Source organism: Ruditapes philippinarum, unplaced genomic scaffold (genome assembly GCF_026571515.1).
Source record: "Ruditapes philippinarum isolate M1 unplaced genomic scaffold, ASM2657151v2 ctg4226_1_1_1_1, whole genome shotgun sequence".
Taxonomy (NCBI): domain Eukaryota; kingdom Metazoa; phylum Mollusca; class Bivalvia; order Venerida; family Veneridae; genus Ruditapes; species Ruditapes philippinarum.
In genome coordinates, this window is record NW_026859295.1 from 147,493 (window position 1) to 175,489 (window position 27,997).

The 27,997-nt window shown below is 32.2% G+C and overlaps 1 protein-coding gene across 1 annotated transcript; it reads right to left on the reverse strand.

Annotated features, from left to right (window-relative positions):
* Positions 1-685: 685 nt before the first annotated feature.
* On the reverse strand, positions 686-27,673 carry LOC132755978 (ubiquitin-protein ligase E3B-like; the record flags this gene model as incomplete). Its single annotated transcript, XM_060746918.1, is given in 28 exon segments — positions 686-994; positions 1,728-1,820; positions 3,380-3,491; positions 3,889-4,071; positions 4,932-5,056; positions 5,791-5,928; positions 7,689-7,796; positions 9,232-9,408; positions 9,733-9,852; positions 10,553-10,652; positions 12,000-12,114; positions 12,668-12,786; positions 13,565-13,739; positions 14,333-14,488; positions 15,140-15,285; positions 15,648-15,760; positions 16,350-16,414; positions 17,194-17,314; positions 18,007-18,112; positions 18,608-18,690; positions 19,234-19,319; positions 19,983-20,079; positions 20,637-20,741; positions 22,532-22,588; positions 23,464-23,528; positions 25,471-25,541; positions 26,352-26,401; positions 27,555-27,673. Coding segments are annotated over 28 exon segments (3,192 nt in total). The 3' UTR covers positions 686-802.
* Positions 27,674-27,997: the final 324 nt, after the last annotated feature.

Consider the following 27,997-nt stretch of genomic DNA (forward strand, 5'->3'; position numbering starts at 1 on the left):
ATTTATGTATCTCTCATGTCCCATTTGGAAAGAAAAAAGTGTTCAATTTAGATTTTTTAATTTATATAGGTATTTATTGGCTAAATTATGCTTAATCTAGTAATAAATATGGTACCTGATATTTTCAAAGTGTAATATAATCAAAATTAGACGGTAAAAGTATTTCATTTTTTACAAGATCAACCAATATACCTTTTTAAAAATTTAGGGAAACTTTGAAAACAGGCACTCATTTGGGTAAATTTTAAGAATTTTTTAAATAAGGCTCCCTAAGTAGAAAAATGGTCAGACACGTGGTAAAAATGGGTGGGGTAGGGTAACATTTTTATACAGATTTCATAAATTTTAAGTAGAAACCATAATTTTGCTTAATATGTGGATTGTTAGCTGAATGGTACTTTTTGTTTCTTACCAAAAATTAATGGGAAAACATTTTTCATTAGAATGTTATTGCAGATTATTTAAAGGTTCCGCATTTCTAAAAAAAGGCCCTCATAACATCCTAGCTTGAGTTCAGAAAAGTGGCCATAACTTGATTTCCGTACGGTAAACTTTGTTTAAATTTTGCATACAGGCGTCCTTTAAGGTATACATCTGACCTATGATGTCAATTTTTAAGTTTCTGATAGTGCCCATTAGGGTCCTAATACCTTAAATAATACAAAACCTGCCAATCTTCATAGTACAAAACTATAACACAAACTCTATCACATTTTTCTTGTTTTCCAAGTGTCAGATATTGATCCACAAAACCTTTCCGTGCACTGATGTCAATGTAACCATTAAGTCTACACATAAAACCTCAGGATAGTTCAAATCCAGTGTTAGAATGAATGGCGTATTTCAGTTTCTCGCGTAATGTCGCTTTTTTCTGATAGTTTGGAAGTTTGAGCAAATTAAAACATGTGGACGAAGTTGGGAGGCGTCCTACAGGATCACGTTTCTTAATATTGAAGAATCCCTTAAGAACACTTCCGACAGTATCCCCGGTGTCCTGTCAACAGAAAAAGAAAATTTATAATTAGAACTTGAAACAATTCAGAGATGCAAAATTACCAAGTCTTCTTCTTTTCTCATTCTCTGAGTGTCAAAATACAAAACAGCCAAACAATCCAAGTCAACTAATGTCTTTTTGTTTGTTTATCTGTTTTTTATGCCAATTTTAAACATTTTTCTTTTCATATGTCGGTGATTATTTCACCTGAACTGCTCTCCTGGGAAATTTACCAATGATTACCAATTTCTACTAGAGTGACCTACTATTTATCCCGCATGATTTCTGAATTAGCAGTGAGAAACAAATGACTAGTAGGCTCAATAAATAAATGTACATGACCAATTATAAGGACGTAATTTATTTCGCACCAGCAACCTTACATATTTTAATACATAGGGAGTAGGTTCAATAATAAATTCATTAAACGAGTTAAATATAAAATTATATCATGTGAGCCTCTGGAGTTTGTATCATTTCATTCCAGGAGCTAGATAAATTTAGTAATGTAAACATAAATGTAATGTTCTTTTTCTCAATCAGATACCTAAAAAAGAACAATTTTTCATTGAAAAGAATCATTTTTCTAATTGATGGGCCTAAAATGTATTGCTAAAATTTAGAGTGTTTTTACACTATGTTTGTCTGACCCAAAATATATGCATGGCAGTGCTATACTGTTTTTATACAGTCATAAAAGCTGCACAAGGATGTAATAAATTAATATAGATACCTGATCATCACTGACTTCTACACATCTTATAGAAAATGGCGGCTCAAGATGGGCAAACCCTAACAGTGGAGCCTTTGAACAACTTGTTACAAACTGAAACAAAAATAAATTATAATAAAGTCTTATCCACCTTTAGTTTAGAAATGGATTTTTGTATTATTTTGAAGCTAGAAGTGTTTTTTTTACATTTAAGTCACACTGACACAGAAGGGGACACATGGTGACTTTCCAGCTTTACTGGTAGAGGAATAACTAAGGTGCCCTTTTGAGAAATATTTCCAGGATGTATAGGCACCTGCATAGAACCATAAACACTCTGAAAGCTAACTGAATAGCTTCTCATCTTGAAATAAACAGGACTCAAACCCACAGAGGTAAGTGGCAACTGGTTTGAAATCAATTGACCTTTTCGAAAACTTAGCTAAACACCGTTTTCCGGTACGTTACGGATTTAGCTCTGGGGAATTACACCAAATGAAGTACATAACACAGTTACATGATATTTCTATTTTTCTATCATTATTTTTCCATTTAATGTGAAAACATTTATGTATTTGAAAGTTATCAATATTCCTTTCATATCTTTTGCAAATTTTTCAAAAAATAAATTGTTTACAATTAAAATCCATAAAATTAAAACAGACGTAGTGGAATCTTCCATAATAAATAAGGTTATTTTCTGCGTAAACTTGTGTATTTACTTCATTTTTTGTATGGAATTATTCATACAATGATATTTAATTATTTTCTTATAAAGAAATAACTGTTTTATTTCAATTTAATTTAAGAAAAGGCCGAAAACATCGAGTTCGCTATTACACTCAATTTGGTGAATTCCCCAGAGCTATGTACAGAAAGTACCGGAAAACGGCGTTTAACTAGGTTTTCGAATTCGTGAATAAGCAGAACCTCTCAGCCACAGACACCCTTGGTGTCAGAGGTTGCTATTGCTGTTTTAGCTAAGACAGTTTAGTATCAAAATACAAAGACTAGGCAACAGAAGAGTCTAATCAGATTGCATATTTATTTGTAAGGATGATTTATAGTTAAGTTGTACTTTAAGTGATTTTAACACTATATATGATAATAAAGTATGACCATCCAGTTCTTACTGCTACAGCAACACTCCAGATGCCTCAACCTTGATTTCCCCACATATAAAACAGCGGCCTATAAAAGGCCTTTTCCCCATTTAAATTTTCTTCATAATCATACAGTTTTCCCAAAAATCTGAACATACCCCAGCTTTTTTACCTCCCAAGTTATCAATTTTAGCGATCATTTTTCCCAAAATCAAGAAGCTAAGGCCTCTTTCAAATTATGAAAGAAAATCCATTGCTCACTAACCACAAATTCTAGTATATAACCAGCAAACAACTGAATAAAACAGGATTTGTTCACCCTTAACTTGCTGAATTTCTTAATAGGGCTTGCCAAGCAAACCCTTTCTATTAAAATGCCCATTGTCAATTTTGGATTTACCATGCTGAACAATTAAAATCTAAGCCAACAGCATTGGGCGAGGTCAGCCTGCAATGCACAAATGTGTCGACTGACCTGGCCCTATACACTTGGAAAAGGCATGTACTTTCCCTTTCAGCAGGCTAGGAATTAAACATAGAATGAAACTATAAAACAGATTTTGGTATAACCTTGAGGAAAGCTGCCCTGTCTGCTTGATTAAAATCTTTCTCCAGTATGTCCCACAGCCAGTTAATCACTTTATGGTTGTTATGGTAACCTCCATAATATTGGGTATGTTTTCTAAAATTAATATCGAAAAATGGTTTCAATTCAGTTTTAAATATTTTGAGACATTTAGTAAAGTAAATTACATGGTGAAACTCAAAACAATGCTGTTGATTTTTGTTAAGTTATACAATTAAAGACAGGGCACAAAACATTACGAAAATAAGTAAATAATAAAAACTTTTATCAAAAATTGCAAACCTCTAATTATAATTCTTGCACCTTATACACCAGCTAAACCACAAATTCCAATTCTATGACTATTTTGTCAATGATACCAAAGGACCAGAAAAATATAACAACACTGAAGTGAAGTACAAGGCAAATTCAAGACTTATTTTTATCTGAAGCACACTGTTTTTCCATTTATAGCTCAAGTACACTGTTTCCCGGCTTGTAATGAATTATATACCTGAGGTCACTGGTATCCATATCTGCTGTATCTCCAGAGATCAGTTTCTGTAACTCCGGTGACGAGAACATACTTAACCAATCAGAATTCACGACAGATTTAAATCCCTTGATAAACGCTAGCGTCTGATCCCTAATCTGTCTGTACATACGGAAATGTGCCATCAGGTGAACATAACGTATCCTACAAAAAATATGTGAGTGTTTTTCATAATATCATAGAACAAAAAAGTTCTTAGCTTCCAGTGAAAATATTTTAAAACACATTGTACTTTAAATATAATCAAAATTTTGAAACACATTGTACTTTAAATATAATCAAGAAGAAAATATACACAAGTTTTCCTTATAATACTTTGAAATGAAATATTGAAAATATTGATGAAATAAAAGACGTATTTCCATTTTATTTTTTACATTCACTGAAAATTTACATTTTTCACTGCAGTGAAAAATATTTTCCATATTTTCACTGGTGTCATGCCAGACTTTCTTATAATAAATTTAATGAATACACAAAATTTAAGGGGTAGTCTTTCAAATTGTAATGCCAAAAAGCTAAAAATGTATGAAAGAAGCTGAAAATTCAGGTTTTGTTTCTATAAATACAGGATTTATTTTCATCTTAAGGCATAAAAATTATCATATTTCACTAGTGGCTACTGCCAGTTATGAAACATTTATTTTCATACCACTCAATGAATATAATACCTGTATTCATAGAAAAACTTGAATATCCTATAAGTTCATATCTACCGTATCTTTTTGTTTTGTTTTACTAAAAATCAAATTATAGCACTTTTATAGTCACTTTGTTTATTTTTCAAAAATCAGTGCAAAGCATCTACAAAGCATCATCCTTTGCTGAGAGGTATTGCTCTATGGAGGTTAGACCTAGAGTAAAGTCATTTTTATTTTTTGGCAGGATTATTAAGGTTGTTGTAGAGAGGTTATTGTTCTCCAGAGGTTGGCCTTGCAAAAAGCTGCATTGTATGTACTTAAACTGACAAACCTGTTGTCATTGGTTACAGAAAACTGACAAACCTGTTGTCATTGGTTACAGCTACAGCTTTCCCGCCAGGTACCAGTTCATGAGTCTCTAATCTCCCCATAATATCTTCATCATAACAGAATGTCAGGTCAAGGTCACTCACATCATCATCAAAATGCTGTGGATAAGGAATATTCAACTATGAGAATCTGTTTACACAATGTTTGCTATAACAATATTTTCATTACTATTTTACTCTTATGCGCCCTAGTGGTAGTTATTATGACTAACTAAGCTTAAAGCTATTTACGGTAAGAAATATAAGAATTATCACATGGCTCCAATTAACATTCATTATACTAAGAAAATCAAATAAACCCCTCCCCCCCTAAAAAAAACAACAACAAATAAACCCAAGGCACTTTTGTTTATAATCTTTACTTCCACCAAAAGCAGGTACAGGGTATCTATAAAGCAAAACAAATATAGTATTACTGGACAAATCAGAAGATATATTAGGCCATCCTTAGAAAAATGTTTGTTTGCAGTAACACGACCAACTCACAAAATTTGCCCCTACTCAAATTTTTTTTTTCATGGTCTGAATAAAATTTTTTTTTTTGGATCAGAAAATTATGCTTTGTGCTTTGTTTTTGTTCTTTTAAAGGTTAATAGAAGAAATAAAATGTAGTTCTTATTAAATTAGAATTCAGTTATCAATTTATTAATTGTTACCAGATTATCAAAGCATATATTTTCCAGCATTTTGAAATTCCATGTTTATTTGGGAGTACAGTTCAATAAAAAAAAAAAAAAAAAAAAAAAAAAAAAAAAAAAATCGACCTACCTACCCACCTTGAAAATTCTGGGTCGGGTTACTGCAAACAAACATTTTTTTAAGGATGGCCTTACCTTGATATATGTAAGATTCTTGGCAAGATCTGGATCCAGGGACGGTAATTCATCAAGAGAGCTGTACGTTGAACTAAAACTGTGACCGAGAATCTGAGTTAAGAAGAATGGAGCAAACGGGACCTCCACAATGATGCCCTGAAATACAGAAATTATTATGCAACATAAAATCTCTTAACTTTGTAAGCTTATCTATTTATATTCTTTCCTAAAAATATATTTGGTGCCTGTAGTTGACAAAATCTGTTAGAATTTTGAAAAAATAATGATTTCAATATATCTATATGAAAGAAATATGTATGAATATTTCCTTAAAACCAATTGTGCATGTACTTAACCATTGATAAATGGTAAAAATCTTTCTTAAAATATTTTTTTTTTACAGAACATTTTACTCTGTATACATGCAATATTCATGTATGTTAAATGTCAAGATACTTGGTAACTTGATAACTGTAATATTCATGTATGTTAAATGACAAGATACTTGGTAACTTGATAACTGTAATATTCATGTATGTTAAATGACAAGATACTTGGTAACTTGATAACTGCAATATTCATGTATGTTAAATGACAAGATACTTGGTAACTTGATAACTGTAATATTTCATGTATGTTTAAATGACAGATACTTGGTAACTTGATAACTGTAATATTCATGTATGTTAAATGACAAGATACTTGGTAACTTGATAACTGCAATATTCATGTATGTTAAATGACAAGATACTTGGTAACTTGATAACTGTAATATTCATGTATGTTAAATGACAAGATACTTGGTAACTTGATAACTGTAATATTCATGTATGTTAAATGACAAGATACTTGGTAACTTGATAACTGTAATATTCATGTATGTTAAATGACAAGATACTTGGTAACTTGATAACTGCAATATTCATGTATGTTAAATGAACAAGATACTTGGTAACTTGATAACTGCAATATTCATGTATGTTAAATGTCAAGATACTTGGTAACTTGATAACTGCAATATTCATGTATGTTAAATGACAAGATACTTGGTAACTTGACAACTGTAATATTCATGTATGTTAAATGTCAAGATACTTGGTAACTTGATAACTGTAATATTCATGTATGTTAAATGACAAGATACTTGGTAACTTGATAACTGTAATATTCATGTATGTTAAATGACAAGATACTTGGTAACTTGATAACTGTAATATTCATGTATGTTAAATGACAAGATACTTGGTAACTTGATAACTGTAATATTCATGTATGTTAAATGACAAGATACTTGGTAACTTGATAACTGTAATATTCATGTATGTTAAATGACAAGATACTTGGTAACTTGATAACTGCAATATTCATGTATGTTAAATGACAAGATACTTGGTAACTTGATAACTGCAATATTCATGTATGTTAAATGACAAGATACTTGGTAACTTGATAACTGTAATATTCATGTATGTTAAATGACAAGATACTTGGTAACTTGATAACTGTAATATTCATGTATGTTAAATGACAAGATACTTGGTAACTTGATAACTGCAATATTCATGTATGTTAAATGACAAGATACTTGGTAACTTGATAACTGTAATATTCATGTATGTTAAATGACAAGATACTTGGTAACTTGATAGCAGTTAACTACATAAAAAGTGATGAGTAATTGGTTGAATACTTTCAGTAATGTACAAATTGAACACTAAATAATATTTCTAAAGACATTTTTAACTGGGTTTTACATCGCACCAATACAGTATAGATCAAATGGAAACTGTCCAGTCTACTGGTGGAGGAAAACCTCACATGCCCCTCTGTGCAATATTTCAGGCACAAACGGTCACCTAAGTATTTTCTTTATTTTTTTTTTTTAATCCAGGGGCTCTAACTCTTGTATTGGTTACCTCATAAACGGCCTTGGCGAGCATTTTACCGACAAACTCGAACAAGAATAAATGGTTTTCCTGTATGTAGGAGGTAGAAGATGGATACAGTTTCTGCTCACTCGTCACCTATAATACAATATAGTTCAAGATTTAACTTTAATATCTTTATTGCTGAATGTACAACAAATATCTGTAATGATCAAAATCTTATTTTAAATTAATTAAACTGTGTTTCTTTTTCTGAAATTTTGAGATAAAAATTTCAAACTGAAACAGATGCACCAAAGATTACTACTGTTGTAAAATATGTGAGCTGTTCTTTCTTTCAACAAATAGAGACAATGTTTTCATTCTTGAATCTTATCTGTATATTTGGTTTAACCGCGCACCAACACAGTTTAGGTCATGTGGCATCCAAACAGGAAAGATGGCTTTGGCTAACCTTGGGATTAACAAACTTTAAAGTAAAACCAGCTCACCTACTGCAGCTAAGAGATGCATAGACTCTAGCTATTCAAACCAATATAATCGCCTCTTACAGTCACACAGAGATAAACAGTGGCTGCGATACTTTGACTCAAACGTTAAAAGCATCCCCTCAGCCACAAGGGGCTTGAATCTTATCTAGCCAATTCTTATGTTAATACCTGTCTATTTTGAGCAAACTACAACTAAAATTACCAGTCACAATGTTATGCTCAAGCCTATGAAATACCGTATAAGTGTTTTTTTCTGCGGTGACTTTATTTCTGCGTTTTCTGCGGCCAGTTTCAGCACCGCAGAAGTAAAAACCGCAGAATATTTTTCCATGTTTTTGTTATTTAACCTGGTACTATATGTGCACTGCACTATGACCTGTTTCATCTAAAGTAATAACGACTTACGAATTATAACGGTTAGCGGGTTTTCCAGTTGAATAAAACTGCTGTCTGCTAAGTATGTATTCTGTGTTTGCTTGTAAAGATGTGCTTATTGTTAATTATTTTAACTCAAAAATAAAGATATTTAAACAGCATATAATTTATTGTGTTTTCCGATACGCTAAAGGTTTGTTTATCACTAATAAATCATTCAAACAATTTCAACACTTATACTGCTAAATAATCGTTGTATACTTTAATTGTCATCTGATTTACGGTATTAAATTAAAGATACTACCGGGGTATATTTTTCACACGTCATTTCACGCTGATCAAAAAAGATGCAAACCTTTCTTTTGTTACGCATTATATTGTATGCTTGTTTGTAATTACTGTGCAGTTTTGTGGTGACGACGATAAACAAATGCGAATGTGTACATGCAATAAAATAGAGAAATGTTACTTACAAATGTAGACTTTGAATAGGAGAGTCGCAGAAATTGAATCACTTTTTGTCCAAAGAATGTGCTGCAGAAATAAAGTCCGCAGAAATAAAAACATGCTAGAATTTGGAAAAACCGCAGAATTTGGAGCCCGCAGAAAAAACCACTTATATGGTACTGAAAAATACCCCAATTTTTGGTTTGTTCAAAATTAATGTTAATAAAAATAGACTTGTGTGAAATATTCATAAATCTTACCTTAAACAGGTTTAAGGATGGATCAAACACTTTTGTTATAGTTTCTTCAAGGAATTCTTTAAATACACCGTCCTGATCTATACCGGCCTCGTCCAGTCCTTGTTCATTGATAAACCTAACCCTGATAACACCTTTAATAGCTCGAGGAGGAACCTGGGCAAGCTGCCTGTAACCATCCTAAAATCATTAAGTACAAAATTGTTTTGTTAGTTTCTTTTTCTAGTTTTTACGCTGATTTTAACACATTTTTTGTCAAATTTCGATAGTTGATCTATTCTTGGCTAACTAGGTTAGCTTCTTAGTCACACATCTCTTTAAGAGAAGTGGTGGCCTTCCAGGTAATTTACCTGTGTCTTAAGACAAGTATCATAGTTTTCAGCCAGGGAAAGTCATATCAAAGTCAGAGTCATTGATTTCTTGGCCACAAGAGCCAAATCATTCAGGCTTATATAAGATTTTATATTTGGAAATGTATGTAAATGATAAAAATTTTAAACCAACCTCTACTATTCGGCTTCTATGTACAGTAATCAAGGTGGACTGTGGTGTAGCACTGACAGATTCACACAGACCTAACACTTCTCTCTCCTTTTGTACACTCTTCCGGAATATCTTTACTCTCTGTAAAAAATAGAACACATATTGATTATATTATCATATTCATTATCTCAAAGTTTAGAAATTCTATGAAACTTCCTTTTTCTTTTCTTTTTTTTGTGAGAGGGGGGGAAGCTGGGGTTAGGATTTTATGTAGTGCCAATACAATAGAGGTCTTATGGCTACTTCAAAGTTGCACTGGTGAAGGAAAACCTCAGGTGCCCTCCATACATTAGATGAAACTTTTACTTATAAAATAGAAATGAAAATATTGCTCTTCAATTGTAGATCTCTGTATATTTCTTTTTTATTTTGTCTTGACTTATTTGAACTTGACTCTTCATAATTTTCAGGGAAAAAAAAGATTTCTTGACTGAAAGGAACAGTGTAGATCATTATCAGACAGCACAAATGTTGGTCTGCACTGGTCGCATGGGTAGATTCAGTTGCTTATACTCCTTACTGCATGAATATATCATATTCCTCTCTGTGTAAACTATTTTGAGCAAAAAACTGGCACCCTTGTTGAACCACAACCTTCCATAATTATGCTACCTAGATAGCTCCCTCAAAAGTATGAATCCAAAGTTCCTGGTTGGATTCAAACCCACAGTGGTGGAAGACATATGATCTTAAACCTCTTGACTTCTCTAAGGACCAGTCTTTCCATAAAACTAGACAGAAATGTTCTTACTAAATCAGCAAATATATTTTTCAAACCTACCTCTCCAAATGGAATGATGTGTGGAATTTTCTGTAGGATAAACTGAGCCAGTTTTCTCCCTTTATCTAACTCGCTGAGAAAACTGCTAGGCTTTACATCTCTGCAAATAAAATATAATAGCTGAGTAGTGTACATTACATAAATTGGTATTATTTGTTATATTAGTATTCGTAAAGGAGCACCCCACCAGATTCATGCTAATTTTCATGAAAATTTTGAAAATGTATTTGAATGTGTAATATTGTGAAGTAACCAAAGGAAGCAATTTACACATTATTAATGGCACTTACACATCATTACCAAAATGTGGTCAAAATATGCATAAATAGTCTTTACTACATTAGTAACGCAGTAGAAATATAGTTGTAAATACTGAAAAACTAGTAATTAATCGCAATTAATGTAAAATATTTCTTGATTTTTTAAACTTTTTACTTTTCCTTACATCTTAGTACATTTTTCTCAAGTTTGATTTTATTAAAATGTCTGGAGGCATGTAGCTTTAAAAATTGTTTATGTAACAGGTCAATACAAAAAATCATAAAGCAGAACATTTTTCATCATCGGATACCAATGGCCAAATGATTAACATTTATGTTAATTAAAAACGTGATATCTTTACATTTTTTCCTAATGAATCTGTCAAGAATTTTTCACTTCATTAAAAATCAAGAAAAAGTCAAAATCTTAATGTCTTTTACAACTTAAGTATAAAATTTTAATGTCGGTATTTTAAATGCTATCTATTAACTAAGGCAACCCTTTGTTTTATAAGATACTCCAGGTGTTTCTCTGTGAATAATATTATACGCAAGCAACTGCAGGTGTAGAATAAGCAAATACAAACGGGCATAGATACTTTTTATCCAAACAGGCATAGCTACTGTTTTATCCAAACAGGCATAGATACTGTTTTATCCAAACAGGCATAGATACTGTTTTATCCAAACAGGCATAGATACTGTTTTATCCAAACAGGCATAGATACTGTTTTATCCAAACAGGCATAGATACTGTTTTATCCAAACAGGCACAGATACTGTTTTATCCAAACAGGCATCAGACCACTAGAACAGTTGCAGAACCACCCAAACATGCATAAAACCTGTAAAACTACCTCAAAACCACAAGATACAGAATCACCAAATTGATCATTGAAACGCAATGACAGACATATTATCATCAAAACAGATTTTAGAACCTCAAAAACAGGCATAGAACCATTAAACAAGCAAAATCCATCAAAACAGTTGAGGAACAGACAAAACAGGTCAAGAACCACTAAAACACAGGCACAGAACAACCAAAGTACAAAATGTTGGAACTAAAAAGAACCACAGCTAGCTGAATCTTAAATACTAGTAACAAGGAAAAATAATCCGATTTATTTAAAAAAAATAAAAAGAGTGATTTTCCAGACGTAAAAAAATTACAACTAAAAACATACTTAATAAGCCAGTGGTCTTTGGGAGCATAGTTCCTGCGGCTGTCACTCTCGTATAGGATCATCAACAACCCTCGGGCTGACGTAAATACTTCACTACTACTAGCCGTGCTGATTGCTGTAAAATTTATATAATTATCATGTCTGTATGAATGGTAGTGATTCTATCAATTTATAAATCTATACAAAGAAAAACTTTTCATATATAAATTTGCACTTATAAATATAATGTACTTTTAGCAACAAAATTTAGTAAATAATGCTGTAAAGTTGAATTTTTTATTCTTATTTTTGACAGAAAATTTCCATGGATTCAATAAATTTCCAAATTGAAGATAAGAAAAGACAAATATTTTAAGGGGAGCGGTGGCCTAGTGGTCAAGAAGTCTGCCTCTCAACCCAGGGATCATGGGTTTGAGCTCTAACTGGGTCACGACCATGTTTCTTCAAATGACACTAGTACTGGTTGGTTCCAGGAAGCGCTCTCGAAAGTGATTAATATAAGTGGCAAGAACTTGTTTCGCAATCGAACTTAAATAAATATGCTTAAACCAAACAAATATTTTTCAATTGAAACTAGTTTAGGAAACCATATACATACACTTCAATTGATATATAACATGCAAAAGAAAATGGCTGAGTCAGCAGATTAAAATGGCTCGAAAACTTACACATAAGTCCACCCCAGACAACTCTAAATACGAACAGGTTTAGAAATTCACTCATCTTTATGTAGTCTTCTACTTTAAATAATTTCTGATGCTCAAACATCTCTATGTGATCCAATGTGCTGTAAAAGATATAGGAAATGTATAATCAAGGGTAAAAGTTGGAAATTTTAAAAATCCTGAAAATCTTGAATTAAGCATTTTTTTCTACAGTTTTTCATAGGAAATAGAAGGCTTTCAGGAGACTTAAAATTTCTGGACTTCAGAAAAAATCCTGAAAACTTATACCCATGTGTATTTAGAAATTTTTATCTCTACTATTCAAAACAAAACAGGAAAACATAGTAAATGTTATGGCAATGAGCTGTTCACTAATTTGAAGATAATGTGTGTAATTGTAAAGATAGCTGGGTAGGTTAATTGGAAGTTCAGTTTTCCTCTGGTTCTGGATTAGTGTCCTGGGTGTGCTGAGCACTTTTCTCAAACTGTGACAAAAAATACCGACCTTCATTTAACACTAGACACAATATAACTGTACAAGCATAAGCAATTTTTATGTTGACATCCAAAAGACTTATTCCGGAATTAAGAATATTTAGGGTTTTTCCCAGCTAATCTGTAGGAACAAAAAAAACTTTATCAGTTACAGCTTTGAAAATAAGCTTAACAGGTTGACTTTTGTCACAGGTAGTGCACTGTGAAGATATAACGGTAATATTCTGTTTGTACCTGTAGGTTAGCTGGGAAAAACCCACATTTGCCCAGTACCGGATAACAGCTGATTTATAAATGTAAGTTTAAATCTCATATATATGCTGTTATAACACAAAAATACGATAATAAATTTTCATGAACATGCTTATAATTATTATGTTTATTATATTTATCTAACACATTTACCATATATAGTTTGATGCTGCCTCACAGAACAGTGTAAGTAGACTGAACACCGGGTGTATGGTACTCTCTGGTGTCTGTTGTAGTAAATCCAGGAACACCTTGAGTCCACAGTTAGGTCCCATATCACATAAAAACCTCCACAAGATGGGCAGTAAGATCTCATTGTAACTTAACCCTACAAATGATCAATAATTTTGTTTTGTCTTAGCATGATTACGAAACAATGTTTATTTAATTCTATAAACACACAAAAAAAGCCTCTTAATTTTCATAACATGTCGTAACTAACCAGTAATTACCAATTTCAATGCAAGTTTTTTTTGTTTTGGGTTTTACGTCACATCGACACAGTATAGGTCATACACTGACGTTCCAGCTTTACTGGTGGAGGAAGACCTCAGGTGCCCTTCCGTGCATTATTTCAGGCACGAACAGGCACCTGAGTAGAATCACTGACGTTCCATAAGCTAGCAGGATAGCTTCCTCACACAAATGAATCATCCAAATTCCATTTTGGGATTCGAACCCACAGCGGTGAGGGGCAAGTGGTTTGAAGTCAACGACCATAACCACTTGGCCACGGACGCCTCTACATGACTTCTGAGTTAAAGGTAAGACAAATGGCCATTAAACTTAATGTCCAAGATTATTGTTATGAAAATTTGCCTTGCCCAAAGATCAAAACCCTTGATTAAAAATCCGAAGCTTTCCCTATTGTTCTAAGTGGGTTGACACCTATATTCATCAAGAAAAACCTGTTTTACATACCACTGACTATATCAAGTCTAAGTTGAGAGAGGGTGTTCATGGCACACTGGTACAAGGCACATGGTAAGCAGGTTGACTGGGCTATAGTGCTGCCAAGTTTGATTTTTGAGACTGCATTTTTGGAGGATGCTTTATCTAATGCCTTCTTAAAAAGTCCTGAAATAGATCAATATCCATTTTACTTTCAGTTCGAAGATTAAAAAGTTAAAAAAAGATAAAAAGAAATGATGAACAGTCAAAGTTATATATTAAGTGTAAAGCAGCCTCTAGAATTTTGCTAAATATAATTAAAGCTAGCATGACTAATGAGGCAATGACGTTCCAAATAAATTATCTAAAATCTGTCAAAATATATCATAATATTCCTGAATAAGTAACAGACCTCAAAACTGTACCTCAAAATTGTATTCCTTTCGACAGTCCGAAATAGGACAGTGTTTTTTGTTATATTTTAAGTCAAATAAACAGTGTAAGAGTTATATGGGTATTTTTCCAGCTTTATTGGTGGATGAAGAACTAACTGGAAAAAGGTTACTCCAAATTCAGATATGTATTGAAATCATTTGAGTACAACAAAATACAACCAAAATGTAATATCTTGTCAGAAAGAAACAAAGTTAATGTTGAAAATCTCAGGATTTTATTAGTACAGTCGGTTAAACATTTAACACTGTTATTAAGTCAACATTTAAATGGTTAGCATTTTTTTAACTGAGACGCCCCTACTCTTAACCAAGGAATTTCCATTAACAAAATAATAGAAATAAAGGAAGAAAACTTTAAACTGTAACACATAATTATGTTAACCTTTATCTTTGGATGCAGCTTTTTGTGTGTCAATCTCTTTGGCATAGTCCACATAATCTATAAGTTCTAGGAACAACAGCCGTACCATCTTACTACACCATAGTATCTGTAACTGCTTTACAACAAATGGCATAGCTTCATGTAATCTAAAAATAGAATGTGTATAATTGAATGTTTTCTAAAAATAGAAATGACTTTGGAAACAATTCATAAATCATTATCTATTGCACAAAGTCATCAGTATCCGACGTTTCGAGAGGTAAACCAATTTATTTTATAAATCATATATAAACCTTTTTCATACAAGTACATTAATTTACAAAAAAAACTACAGGAAATGACGTTGTTGACATCAACAATGAAATTACGCAAAAATTGATAATGACATCTTCCATCAAATTTGTTAATTTCATTTGCATTATGTACAAAAAAGAGTATCTATAGCTCTAAAAGAACCATATATATCTATTAATTAAATTTTATTTCATATAAAATTACCACAACATACCCTTGGTCAGTTTTCTGAGAAAACCATCCCAGTACCGGATGCCAGTGTGTTAGATTGGATCTCTTATTTTGTACATAGTTTTTACATTTGTCCAGCAATCGTATTGTCACAGTCTAAAATATACAAAAATATTAACTTCTATAAATGTCCTGTCATGGAAACCTTATTAAACCAGTTGAACAGAAATATATTTCATCTTAAATTATGTATAATTATATATATTATGATAAAATCCAGTTGACTGTATTCAATACAGTTATAGTATTCATCAAAAGATTAAGCAAAGAAATTTAAAAACTTAAAATTCTCTCACAAACATAACACAAATCATGTTCAATTACTGCATGTACTGGTACACCATTGTGGTATCTTTATACTTAAATATAGAATCCATTTATTTGTTTCTGAAGAATGCCTGTACATGTACATAGATGTTTTTTTCTGTCTTACATTTGTTGCTTCACCTTTTAAACTCTGAAACAATTTTAAGCTTGTTCCACAGTCTGGCTTTGAGCAAATTGATGATGCACACAATAGAAGATGAATTATATAAATATATCATCTATTTTGCAGAAAAAATACAGTGCAAATAACAATCCATTATTTTAAACTGTTATTGAAAGCATGTCAAACTTAATCAAGATGTTATTATAATTAAAAGAAAGTTTTGATAATCATTTTAAGAGTATAAGATTAGATTACCATAAAACTGTTTGTATTTTCCACCAAGCCTTCTAACTCCGAGTAACCAAGCTGTATCAGGTTTGCTGAAAATTAAAACATTATGAGGGTTGACCACAAAACTACAGTATCTTATATGAAATAAAGAAGTTCTTACAACAGTTTTGCAATCAATCCTGAATTATATATTATATACCACACTAAATATATAAAAAGATCCTTTGTTATGGTCATAATGTTTTATATAAAGTTTCAAAAGATTCCCTTCAGTTGAAATGTGGACACCAACTTGCATGCAAAAAACTTAATAACTAAAGTGTAACCTAGACACTTACACAGACGTCTAGGCAAATACAATAGCTCTCCCTATTCTTCAAATAGTCAGGTTAATAAAAACTTTAAATATATAGAGGATATTTGTTTAGTTCAGTGTTAGATCAGAATATATTTCACCGAGTGAGCACCTAAAGGTATATTTCACGAGTGGCGCAGCCACGAGTGAAATATGAACTTTTGGTGTTCACAAGGTGAAATATATCTCGATCTTACACTAAACTAAACAAATTTTTTTTTTATTATATGCAAAGAAACGTTTTAAAAAGACATTTAACCTAATACTGAATGAAAAGCGCGCCAAATAATAATACAACGTGACGTCATTTACGACGTCACGTCATTCAGTTGGTACCCAGTACTGTGCACGCTGGTATTTCACTGAAACAACGTAAGGGGCTTAAATTCAAAGCAATGAAATTATCAAAGTGGTAATTTCACTGTTTCAAACAGTGAAATTACCAGTTTTAATTCACTGATATATTTCTATAAACAATCGAAAAGCATGTAATAAAAAGTTATTATATCATACCCAGCAAACACAGTGCATAGTTTCCCTCTAGTGAATTGAATATTATCCTAGTACTCTGTTCATTTGTCAATAAATCCAAGGATCTCTTGAACACCCTGTTTGTTATCAGATGGGTCAGGCACTGGAAAAGAAATTATATTATAGTGCTAGTTTTTATACATGTTTATTCAACAAAAATTACCAAACCAGCCCATCTCTTATTATGTGCATTAAGTACTTATATAAATCTGGCTGGTTTGTTAGGAAAAAAAAAGATACCTTCAAAGAATCCTGTATTTTGTTCACATATTATTTATCCATTTTGAAATGAGGAATTTAGACAATCCACATTTTAACTCTGATGATAAAAATATATTATGGAGTGAGAGGACTGGTGTAGTAAGAAAGACATGAAATTTAAATTAAAAAAAAATGTCTTTCTTTGGAAGTTCAGCATTAAGTCATATAGACACTGCAAGATGACTTTACTACTTAACTTGTAAACTATGACGTCAGATTGCTTGATCTGAGGCTAAAGCAGGCATTTTAGTAGAACTACCAACCTTTATTTAGGTAGCTGGAGCTATCAGATGTAACAAAATTGAAAATTTGAGCCTGAAGTGCTGACAGCCATGTGACCTGATATCAAGGTTATAAAACAATTTTCTGAGTTCAAGTAGTTTTATTGGTCAGTGAACATTCTGTGGCACTTTCTGACGAATCAAATACCTTAAATCTTTATTTGAGCTTACAGCTCTTTTTTTTATAAACTCAGACCATTGACTATATAAACAAGAAATCTCCTACTACAGAAATATATAAAGTTAAACTTACATCAGGAGCTGTTGTAGACAGGTGATGCACTAACGCTGGTACAGACAAGATGTTTAATACAAACAGTGTCAACAGATTGTCTGAGAAATTTGCTGCTAATAATGGTCTGAAAATAAAATAAAATACAGAATACAAAGATGATTACTACAATCATACGGTGGTTATATTCAATATAATTAAATGGTAACTCAAGATTATGAGACCTGTACCAACCAAGTCAGATAGTCACAGAGAACAACCCTGTGGAGTTTCAACCCATTCCCTTGAGTACATTTGGAAAAACCATCTTGCACACAAAATCTTAACCAAAGTGTGATGCAGTGATGCAAAGTTGAGTTCAATTACTCTCCCTATTCTTTGAATAGTCAAGTTAAAAATACAAGGTACTACTATATGCAATATTCTGGGCACAAGCAAGCACTGGACTAAATCTATCAACCTTATATTGCCTAGTTATTACACTGAAATAATACCAAATCCCAGATGGCATTCAAAGCTACAAATAGGATTATGATTTGAAGTAAACAACCTTAACCACTTGGACAAGGAGGCCTACTTGTTTTATGTACTAGAAGAAAATCTAATAGATAAATATATATACCTGAGTGATATAGTAAGAACAGCTGTTAAGGATGTTTTTGTAAAGGCTGGTTTACTTCTTGCTAGACCTCTTACTAGCAGTATCTATAAATAGAAACAACATCATTACATATACATGTGAAATACTTGGTCAGGTGTGGTCTTACCAAGGGTTGTGCCTTGGATGCAGACATCATTACCATCTACTTCCACCACGCTCGCTCTGACATACATACACAAGTGACAAAATACAACAGAGATATTGCAAAAATTTCATGAAATTGAAACTGGCAAGAGCTCCTCAACAGATATATCTTTACTCTGTTCTATATAAGCATGACAAATCCATAAGCAAATTTTAGGTTTACCTCCATAAATTAGTTTGTCATGGAAGATAATGTCTTTTCCACTGTAACTATTTTCTTATAGTAGCATATGAATGTACAAAAAGTTTATTCATAATACCAAAATGATGTCATGTTAAGAATGCACTTCATTTATAAAATGCCCTAAACTGATATCATTTTGGAGCATGCACACATCTCATTTGGGACCTGTCTTGCTGGATGAAATTTCCAGCATGTGAAAAATTACCAAAAACATGTGTCAGATTTTGATATGTAAAATATACAAAATGTATACATGTACCTGTAAAGCTGGGTAAAGGCCTTTATTATTTAGGTGTCCCATAATGTTGTTGCATAGTTGATTCATTCCAGCAGTTAGACCCTCACCTACATTATATAAAATAAATTTTTAAAGAATCAAATGACGTTTTTCAAGATTAAACATTTATTTCTTCTCAGTTAAATTTCAAGTCGGGATTCAAAATCCACAGCAGTGAGAGGCTAGTGGTTTGAATTCAACGACCTTAACCACTCGGCCATGGACACCCCATAATTAGCAAGTAAAACTTCACATTTCATTGAAAATGTTAACATTTAATAAATCTTCTTTAGCTTTCATGATACTGCATGTTTGTTACTTCAGTTTTCTTTTGATAATCTTGATATTTATATAAACTTTATATACAGCTGCTGTTAATAAATGAAGTAATTTATTTTTTTTTTATAGTTTTATAGCTGTATATAAATGGTTTTATGCAATAAAACCCTTACAGTCAGCCTGGGTTATATATAGCATCACCATTTAAATAGAGCCATATAATCTGTTAAAAAATCTTCACAACTAAAAGTGTATAATTGCTGTGCACATAAAGATTAATGGATGTATATAAACAGTTTTATGCAATATAACATAACCCTTGATTATAAGCTCAGGTTATATATGCGATCAACAGTTTAAAAAGGGCCATATAATCTGTCAAAAATTTTCAAAACTAATAGCGGTTCAGGTCATTTCACACAAAGAAGATGTTTCACTCTGTTCCAAGGTACCTTTTCCTTTAATGATTTTCCATGTGGCTGTATGTGTAAATGTTATCAACATTCTAAGGTACACCATCATTATCTTCACATCCACGTGGTTTTCTGGCTGTAAATATGCAAGAAGTATATACCCTTTGATTAGTTTAAACGTATTTATTTAAACCCGATTGCAAAACAAGTTCTTGCAACTTATATCAACCACTTTCAAGTCTGCCTCCCAGAACCAACCATTAACAGTGTCATGTGATGGAACATGGTTGCTATGCGATTAGGGCTCGAACCCATGATCCCTGGGTTAAGAGGCAGTCACCGTTATATAACCACTAGGCCACCACTCCTTTTAAATAATTGTGACATTTAAACCATATACATGGCCAATAATTTCACTTTTTCTTAAATAAAGAAAGGTCATCTATGAAAAAAACTCTAACATGTAAATGCCATCAGTAAAAGAGCTAGGCTCACCAAGGCTACATATCTATGCAGCCTGGCTAGGCTTTGTACTGCTGTGGCTACTAAAATTTTGGGGAAAAAATCTCTGGAAACAATTAATTATAGTGTATTTTTGTATTCCAAATTTAAATTTTTAATATAAATAGCAAGGTAACAAAGGGAGATAATTTTGACAAAATTCTGGCAAGAGTTGTAGAACTTGGATCTGACCTTTATCTGTTTTAAGCACAGGACACACTTCCAGAGTATCTCCTTCACCTGTTGTATCCATGGCAACACAAACTGCTTTAACAAAGATACTGACACATAGGATATCTGTAAATAAAGCAAAACAGATCAATGTTATACAACAAATAATAATTATTCAATAAGAATTTATGCAATACAGTCTAACACTTATTAAAAGGACTCCACAGTGGTTTTTTGTTGACATGAGGGGACAAGAAATAATTAGAACATTTCGAGAATAATGTTCCATTTAATGAAGGCCTAGAACTTGTGTGCAAATTATCAGATCATTCGCTCATTTTGCTTTTCCAGAAAAATTAGTTGTATTGTGAACAGGAGCTGTCAGTAGTACAGCATGTCCGACTATTCTTAGTGCTTAATAGTAAAAGAGCCTTGATAATGTCAAATTTTCTCAGTTCACAAAAGGCACAATCTTTTTCCCAAATCCATGTTAAAGTTATAAGCCTTGGAAAAGGTCCTATTATGCTCTCAAAAAAAGTATATAAAATTTTGACTTGTTTCAAAGCAAGATGTCAATGAAATATGAAAATATTTGAGAAGGTACACAAACTTTAACAGAAATTCTAAGTCGGAAAAGGGGCATAAATCTGTCAAAATGCTTGATAGTGTTTCTTCCTCCTAAAAGGTTGGGTTTCTGATGGTGAACAAGTGTGCAAAGTTTCAAACCCATATGTCAATGGACTTTAAAAATATTTGAGGTGTAACAAAAACTTTAACATAAGTGGTTACGCCGACACCTACAGTCGGGTGACTAGGATAGCTCTAACAAGAGCTGTCCGTAAGACAGCGCGCTCGACTTTTTTATTGCTTGCCAATAAAAAAAGTTTTTGCAGTAAAAGGCAATACAAGAATCTCTGTATTTTTAAAGTGAACAATGGCCATGAGCATTAAGATATTTAGTGAAGAATTATTTTACTGAATTGTGTGATACCCTTGAACACTGCAGCAAAGTTTGAAATGTTTAAGTCAAAAGAGTTAAGGGCCATAATTCAAATAAAATCTTTGACAGAATTACCTTCTCCTGGACATGTTTGGGAATCATGATTGTAAACAAGTATTCCAACTTTCAAATTAATATCTCAAACAGTTCAGTCAAAAAGTGGACTGGTACTAAAAACTTAACCAAGATTCTAAGTCGATAAAAGGCCTTAATTTTTAAAACAAATCCTTGACAGAGTTACCTTCTCTTGCGTACAGATGGGGGTAATGATGTGAAATAGCATTAAAAGTTTCAAAGCAATATCTCAAAGGGTTAAGGTAATAAGTGGATTTTACCCATATTCAATGTATTTTCTAAGTCAAAAAGGGGCATAATTCTGTCAAAAACCTTGACAGAGTTATGTCCTCTTGTCTGTTGATGAAGGTCGTGATGGTAAACAAGTATGGTCAGTTTCAAAGCAATACCTCCAATGGTTTTGAAATAAAGTGAGGTGGTACAAAAAACTTAACCAAGCTCAATACACTTTCTAAGTCAAAAAAGGGCCATAATTCTGTCAAAAACCTTGACAGAGTTATGTACTCTTGTCTGTAGATGGAGGTTATGATGGTGAACAAGTATGGTAAGTTTCAAAGCCATACTTGTAATACTTCTGAAATAAAGTGGGGTGGTACGAAAAACTTAACCAAGGTGTGACGCCAACGCCGACGCCGACGCCGGGGCGAGTAGGATAGCTCCCCTTTTCATAGAAAAGTCGAGCTAAAAATGACCCACATTGAAAAGCTTTGCAACGCTTTTAACTCAAATATTATTTTTTTTAGACTTTTGACCCTCATTGGTGTTCCTAATATAAAAGATTATTAAATTTAAAAACTGTTCACTAAAACACCATAACAAATTTAGCTTAAACTAATATTACCTTCAGATCATCTGAATCCATGGTGGCCAGCAAATACCTACATAACAACTCCAGATACTGAAATAATTAAAATTTTGAATAAAAAGAAAAAGACCCATGCAAATATCAATAACAGCAATAGTGTATTAACATATTCTGCATTCAGGAATAACCATAATTTCTGACTCCCCTACCCGGAACTAACCAGTTGTGGAGTCATATGTTGAAAAACATAGTCCTGACTGGAGTGGAGCTTGAACACACAACCCTTTAGTTGAAATACAGCCATGTCAACCACACCAGTAACATAATTGACATAATTACATTGTAAAAATTTGTTTCAATAATCAACCTCAATATGTAAATATATTGAAAGTTGAACAGATATACAAAGTCAGAATATTATTTCCTAAAAGTGTACACAGTTCAGAAGAGCCCATCAACTGCATCAATCTTTCTACAACTCACCAAGTACAAAAAGGTAGCCTGACCTAATTATACATTGTCATTAACTCAGACTTTATTGGTTTTCATGGGCAATTATACACATTTTGTAAAATGGTATAACACAACTTTTTCTCAAATATTTTGTTCTTTTATAACACTTACAGATCCTGTTAGTTGTTAATCAATTTATTTTATATGGTTTTATATCATAAATATAATGCTCAAATGGAGATTTATCAATATTGTAAGTTCCAAAAAGCATTATTTGTAAAGATATTATCTAATTTACATTTCATGTTAATAAAGGGAGGTAACTAGAAATTTATTTTCTATAAAGTCTAGTAAGTCAAATTTTCCAATATATTTTAATGGTTACATATAATGTGGGAAAATATTTGTTTTAGAACCATAAATATATACATATATAGAATTTCACTTAAGTGTGGTAACAACCTGAATTACAACATAAAGGATCTTTAATAAATAGAATATTATTTTTTACATACATGACTATCAGCGCCATCCGTGTACGTGAACAGGAATCCCCTGATAAACTTGTAAACCTCCAGGGCTGAAAAACAATTACAACAAACCTCAAAACATGTACATTTACTTATATTTATGTATTACATGTACACATGTACATATTTTCCACTTTTAAAATTAATAAACTGTATGAAAATTTAAATTATAAATACAGCAATGATGTTAATAAATATATAAGTCTAGAGCTGTCACTGGGTCAAAGCAAAGCATATCGATGATTTAACGATATCAGATTATGCTTATTAAAGTGCCATCATTATGCCCATCCAAAATTCAGAAAAGTAAAACAATTGATCATAAAGTAAACAAGAGCTGTCAGTAGGACAGCACGCTCGACTATTCTTAGTGCTTGATAGTAAAAGAGCCTTGATAATGTTAAATTTTTTAAGATCACAAAACGTCTAATTTTTTTTAAATAAGTTCATGTTATAGGCCTTAGAGAGAGTCTAATTATACAGTGTTGGCTTGACTATTCGGAAGGTAATGTCACAAGGTTGTTTTATTGAGTATAATAATACTAATTACCTATGAATACATAAATTTGACAGAAAAGGTATAAAGGCTTATAATTAAGATGTTTTATCAAGTAAATCACTGCTTTATTATTATGAATGCATAAAATTGTCCCAAAAAAAGGCACAAACCCTTCAGTAGTAATTAAGATAACAGCTTACAAGTAAAACTTTACCATGAATTTCTAAGTTGAAAAAGGGGAGAAAAATCAGCCTAAATGCAAGATAGAATTATGGATCTTTGTCAGTGACCTACAATTATGACCCTAAATGCATATGTGAAGTTTTAAATAAATATCTTTAATAGTTATTGAGATATGTAAAACTTGCATGTAAACATTAACCAAGAGATTAAGTAGAAAAGGGGATATGAATCAGCCTTAATGCAAGATAGAGTTATGGAACTTGGTCAGTGACATACAATTATGACCCTCCAATTATGACCCTAAGTGCATGTGTAAAGTTTCAAGTTAATATATTTGAAGACCTTTAACCTTTAACAAAAATTTCTAAGTTTCAAAGGGGCAAATAATTCTTCAAATTTTGCAGGCAGAGTTATGCAATTTTGCAAACTGATGTACATTGTTACTATAAAAAAGTATTTTAAATTTCAATTGAATATCTCAAGCAATAATTGAGATATTTGACTTTACAAAAAAACTTTAACCAAAATTTCTAAGTTCCAAAGGGGCATAATTCTTTCAATATTGTAGGCAGAGTTATTCAACTTGTCAATCTGATGTACCTTGTTACTATAAATAAGTATTGTAAGTTTCAATTGAATATCTCAAGTAATTATTGAGATATTTGACTTTACAAAAAACTTTAACCAAAATTTCTAAGTTAAAAAGGGGCATAATTCTGTCAATATTGTAGGCAGAGTTATCCAACTTGTCAATCTGATGTACCTTGTTACTATAAATAAGTATTGTAAGTTTCAATTGAATATCTCAAGTAATGATTGAGATATTTGACTTTACAAAAAACTTTAACCAACGCAGACGCCGACGCGGACGCTGACACCGACGCGACTACAATAGCTCTCATATTCTTTGAATAGTCGAGCTAAAAAGAGAAAATAAGAATTCCTAAAGAAAGTCCAACACGGCAAATTTGAAAATGTTGCAGACCCGGTTTGATTGAGCCTGTTCATGGATGGTATTGTCAAGTACAAACTAACGTCCTAGCCCCCTAGCACGAATTAAGCAGAATTCAACATATGTCATAAGAAAGGATAATTGATGAAGCTTATATATGGTGGGTCCTCTTTATAGCAACAACTATAGGGAAACAAACATTTGGATTTTCACATAGAGGTGCTGCTCTAGGAGGTCTTACTTTTTGCAGAATTAATACGGTTGGTGTAAAGAGGTCATTGCTCTACAGAGGGACACATTGCCAATGTTACACTGTATTTGTAATTTCTCTTTCTTTCTTTTTAGAAAAAAAAGTTACCTGGTTTGAAATTAGGTGTGTATTCACCATCATCTGTAGCCGGTTTATTTATCAAATCTTCAATTTCCTTTCTGTAAGTGATAATATATATATTATTCAATACAATAGTGCCATCAAAATTTTTCTGATTTAACAGGTTACCTTGCTAAATATCTTAAATGAACTTGTCCATCTTACAGTCTGGACAAAACCATTCATCATTTTAAGGGAAAATTTTAAATTTCAAAATATTTAAAATGACAGATAAGAAAACAGTGATCATTATCTGCATTGGTAGTATAGGTTACCTCTTGCAGGCTATAGCATAGTTCAAGTAATTGTACTAGCAAGTAGCCTATGATGAAAATCAGATGAAATTTCTTCCAATCCATTTTCGGTTCAATTGGATGGGATATCATTCATTGATAACTTTCCCATTAATAATCAACTGAACAAGAAAGTATAGAAGTAAAAATACTGATAGACTGTATCCAAAATAGTTATTATATAAACTATGTAATCATAATTTTTTATTTTTTTTGAGGTGTGGGGGGGGGGGGGGGGGAGGGGGTGTGTGGGTTTACCTCACATCAACACAGTATAGGTCCAGCTTTACTGGTGGAGGAAGACCTCAGGTGCCCTTCCGTGCATTATTTCAGGCACGAACGGGCACCTGAGTAGAACCATCGACATTCCGTAAGCTAGCTGGATAGCTTCCTCACATGAAAGAATCCAAAGCCCCTGTCAGGATTCGATTGTACAGTGGTGAGGGGCAAGTGATTTGAAGTCAACGACCTTAATCATTCGGCCACAGACGCCCCTAACAAATAAATAAAAAGATGTATGTTGCTATTTTAGTCGGCAAAATATAATTTCAAACAAATAAAAACAAAACTAATTACCTTATGACAAGATTCAAACTGCGTCTGGATTTGTATCCTCGATACACACTCTGAAAAGAAATATTTACAAATTAGCTTTAATTGTTTATCTACAAAAATTGACAGCAGATGGTACAACCTTATTTACCCTAACCACCCTTAATATCTTTAATTGACTTGTCCATCTTTCATTATTTTAGCTATTTGAGAATAGCTATCAGTGGAGATCATATAACTAATAAGGCACACACAACTTTTAAACTATCAAAATAGTACCTATTCAATTTAAAATGCTCAAATTAATTATTATTTGTCTCTCTGTTGAATACAAAGGTGTTCAGTATGTTGATTGGTCACCATCAGCAACAAAAACAAATATTGTTATCATATAAATTCATTATATATTTTTTTCTTGTTGGAGGAATGTGCTGAACACATGTGTTTGAATATATAGAGGATATTGAATGAGTTTACTGTAGGTTCAAATATATTGAATCTATTGAACAAGTTGAATAAAATTATATTATATGAGCCTCTGGCGAGCAAAATATTATTTTATTGAACAAGTTCAATAAATGCAGTAATGAACCCATATGAATATAATATTCTATTTATCACATACCCAAAATAAAAACTGTTTAAAGTTAAAAAGAATCACCTGTTCTTGCTTTTACATTGATGCACATATAGTGTTACGCTCACATTTAGTGTATCTTAATACACATCTTTACACTATGTCTGTATAATGCAAATTACATCACTTCAAAAAATATAAGCACGGTCTTGCAGTATCATTTTTACAGAGGACTGCACAGGTATGATGATACGGGCCCGTACGGCTAGCCACTTCCATACATGTGATAAATACATATGTAAAGTATGTTACTTTATCCTATTATCTGTATCAGATTATATTGCACTGCAAGTATAAGTCCTTCATTGAAAGACATCGCATTTTCTTTTGTTACAGTTTGACTTTAATTGGAAAAGCAGACTTGTCCTATATGTAAAAAATAGCTTCAAATCCGCGGTTATGTCTAAATATTTGGACTATGCAAGTATTTAAACAGATTCAACTTTCTTTTTGTCTACAAATTGAAATAATGGCAAATTTTATGATTTGTTCTGCAAGCCTTAAGTTGGAGCAGCATCTGAACACTGACTTCAAACTGGAAGACAGTCAAAGCATGTCTATATTACCTGGTTACTGTAACAGAAAAATACCTGAATTTTAAGAGCAGATTTTTCTCTTTGCTTCTCTAGAGCTCTCTCTTCTCTCTGTGCCTTAGTTTGTTCAAGGAAGCTGTCTTTCTGATGACTGTCAACTTTACTGAACATGATAACTGAATTAAGTTTTGGCTATTACTTAACTTTAACTTTTTGTTGTTGTGTTTTTATCGGGTCGAACGAAATTGAGTGCGAATCTACATCATCATAAAAAATTCTGATACACGTTCCGCTACGGATGTAAATAACTATTCAAATGGATAGAGTAGCGAATCAACATTCTTCTTTTTTAGAAATACCTTTAAAATCACATAATCTCACAAAGAAATCGTTAATTATTCAGAATTAAATATCCTTATAAATTCAGTCGTAATGTGCAATTAATTACACGGAATGTCATATAACGCGGAGAAATGCGGTACGCACAAATAGCGAAAAGT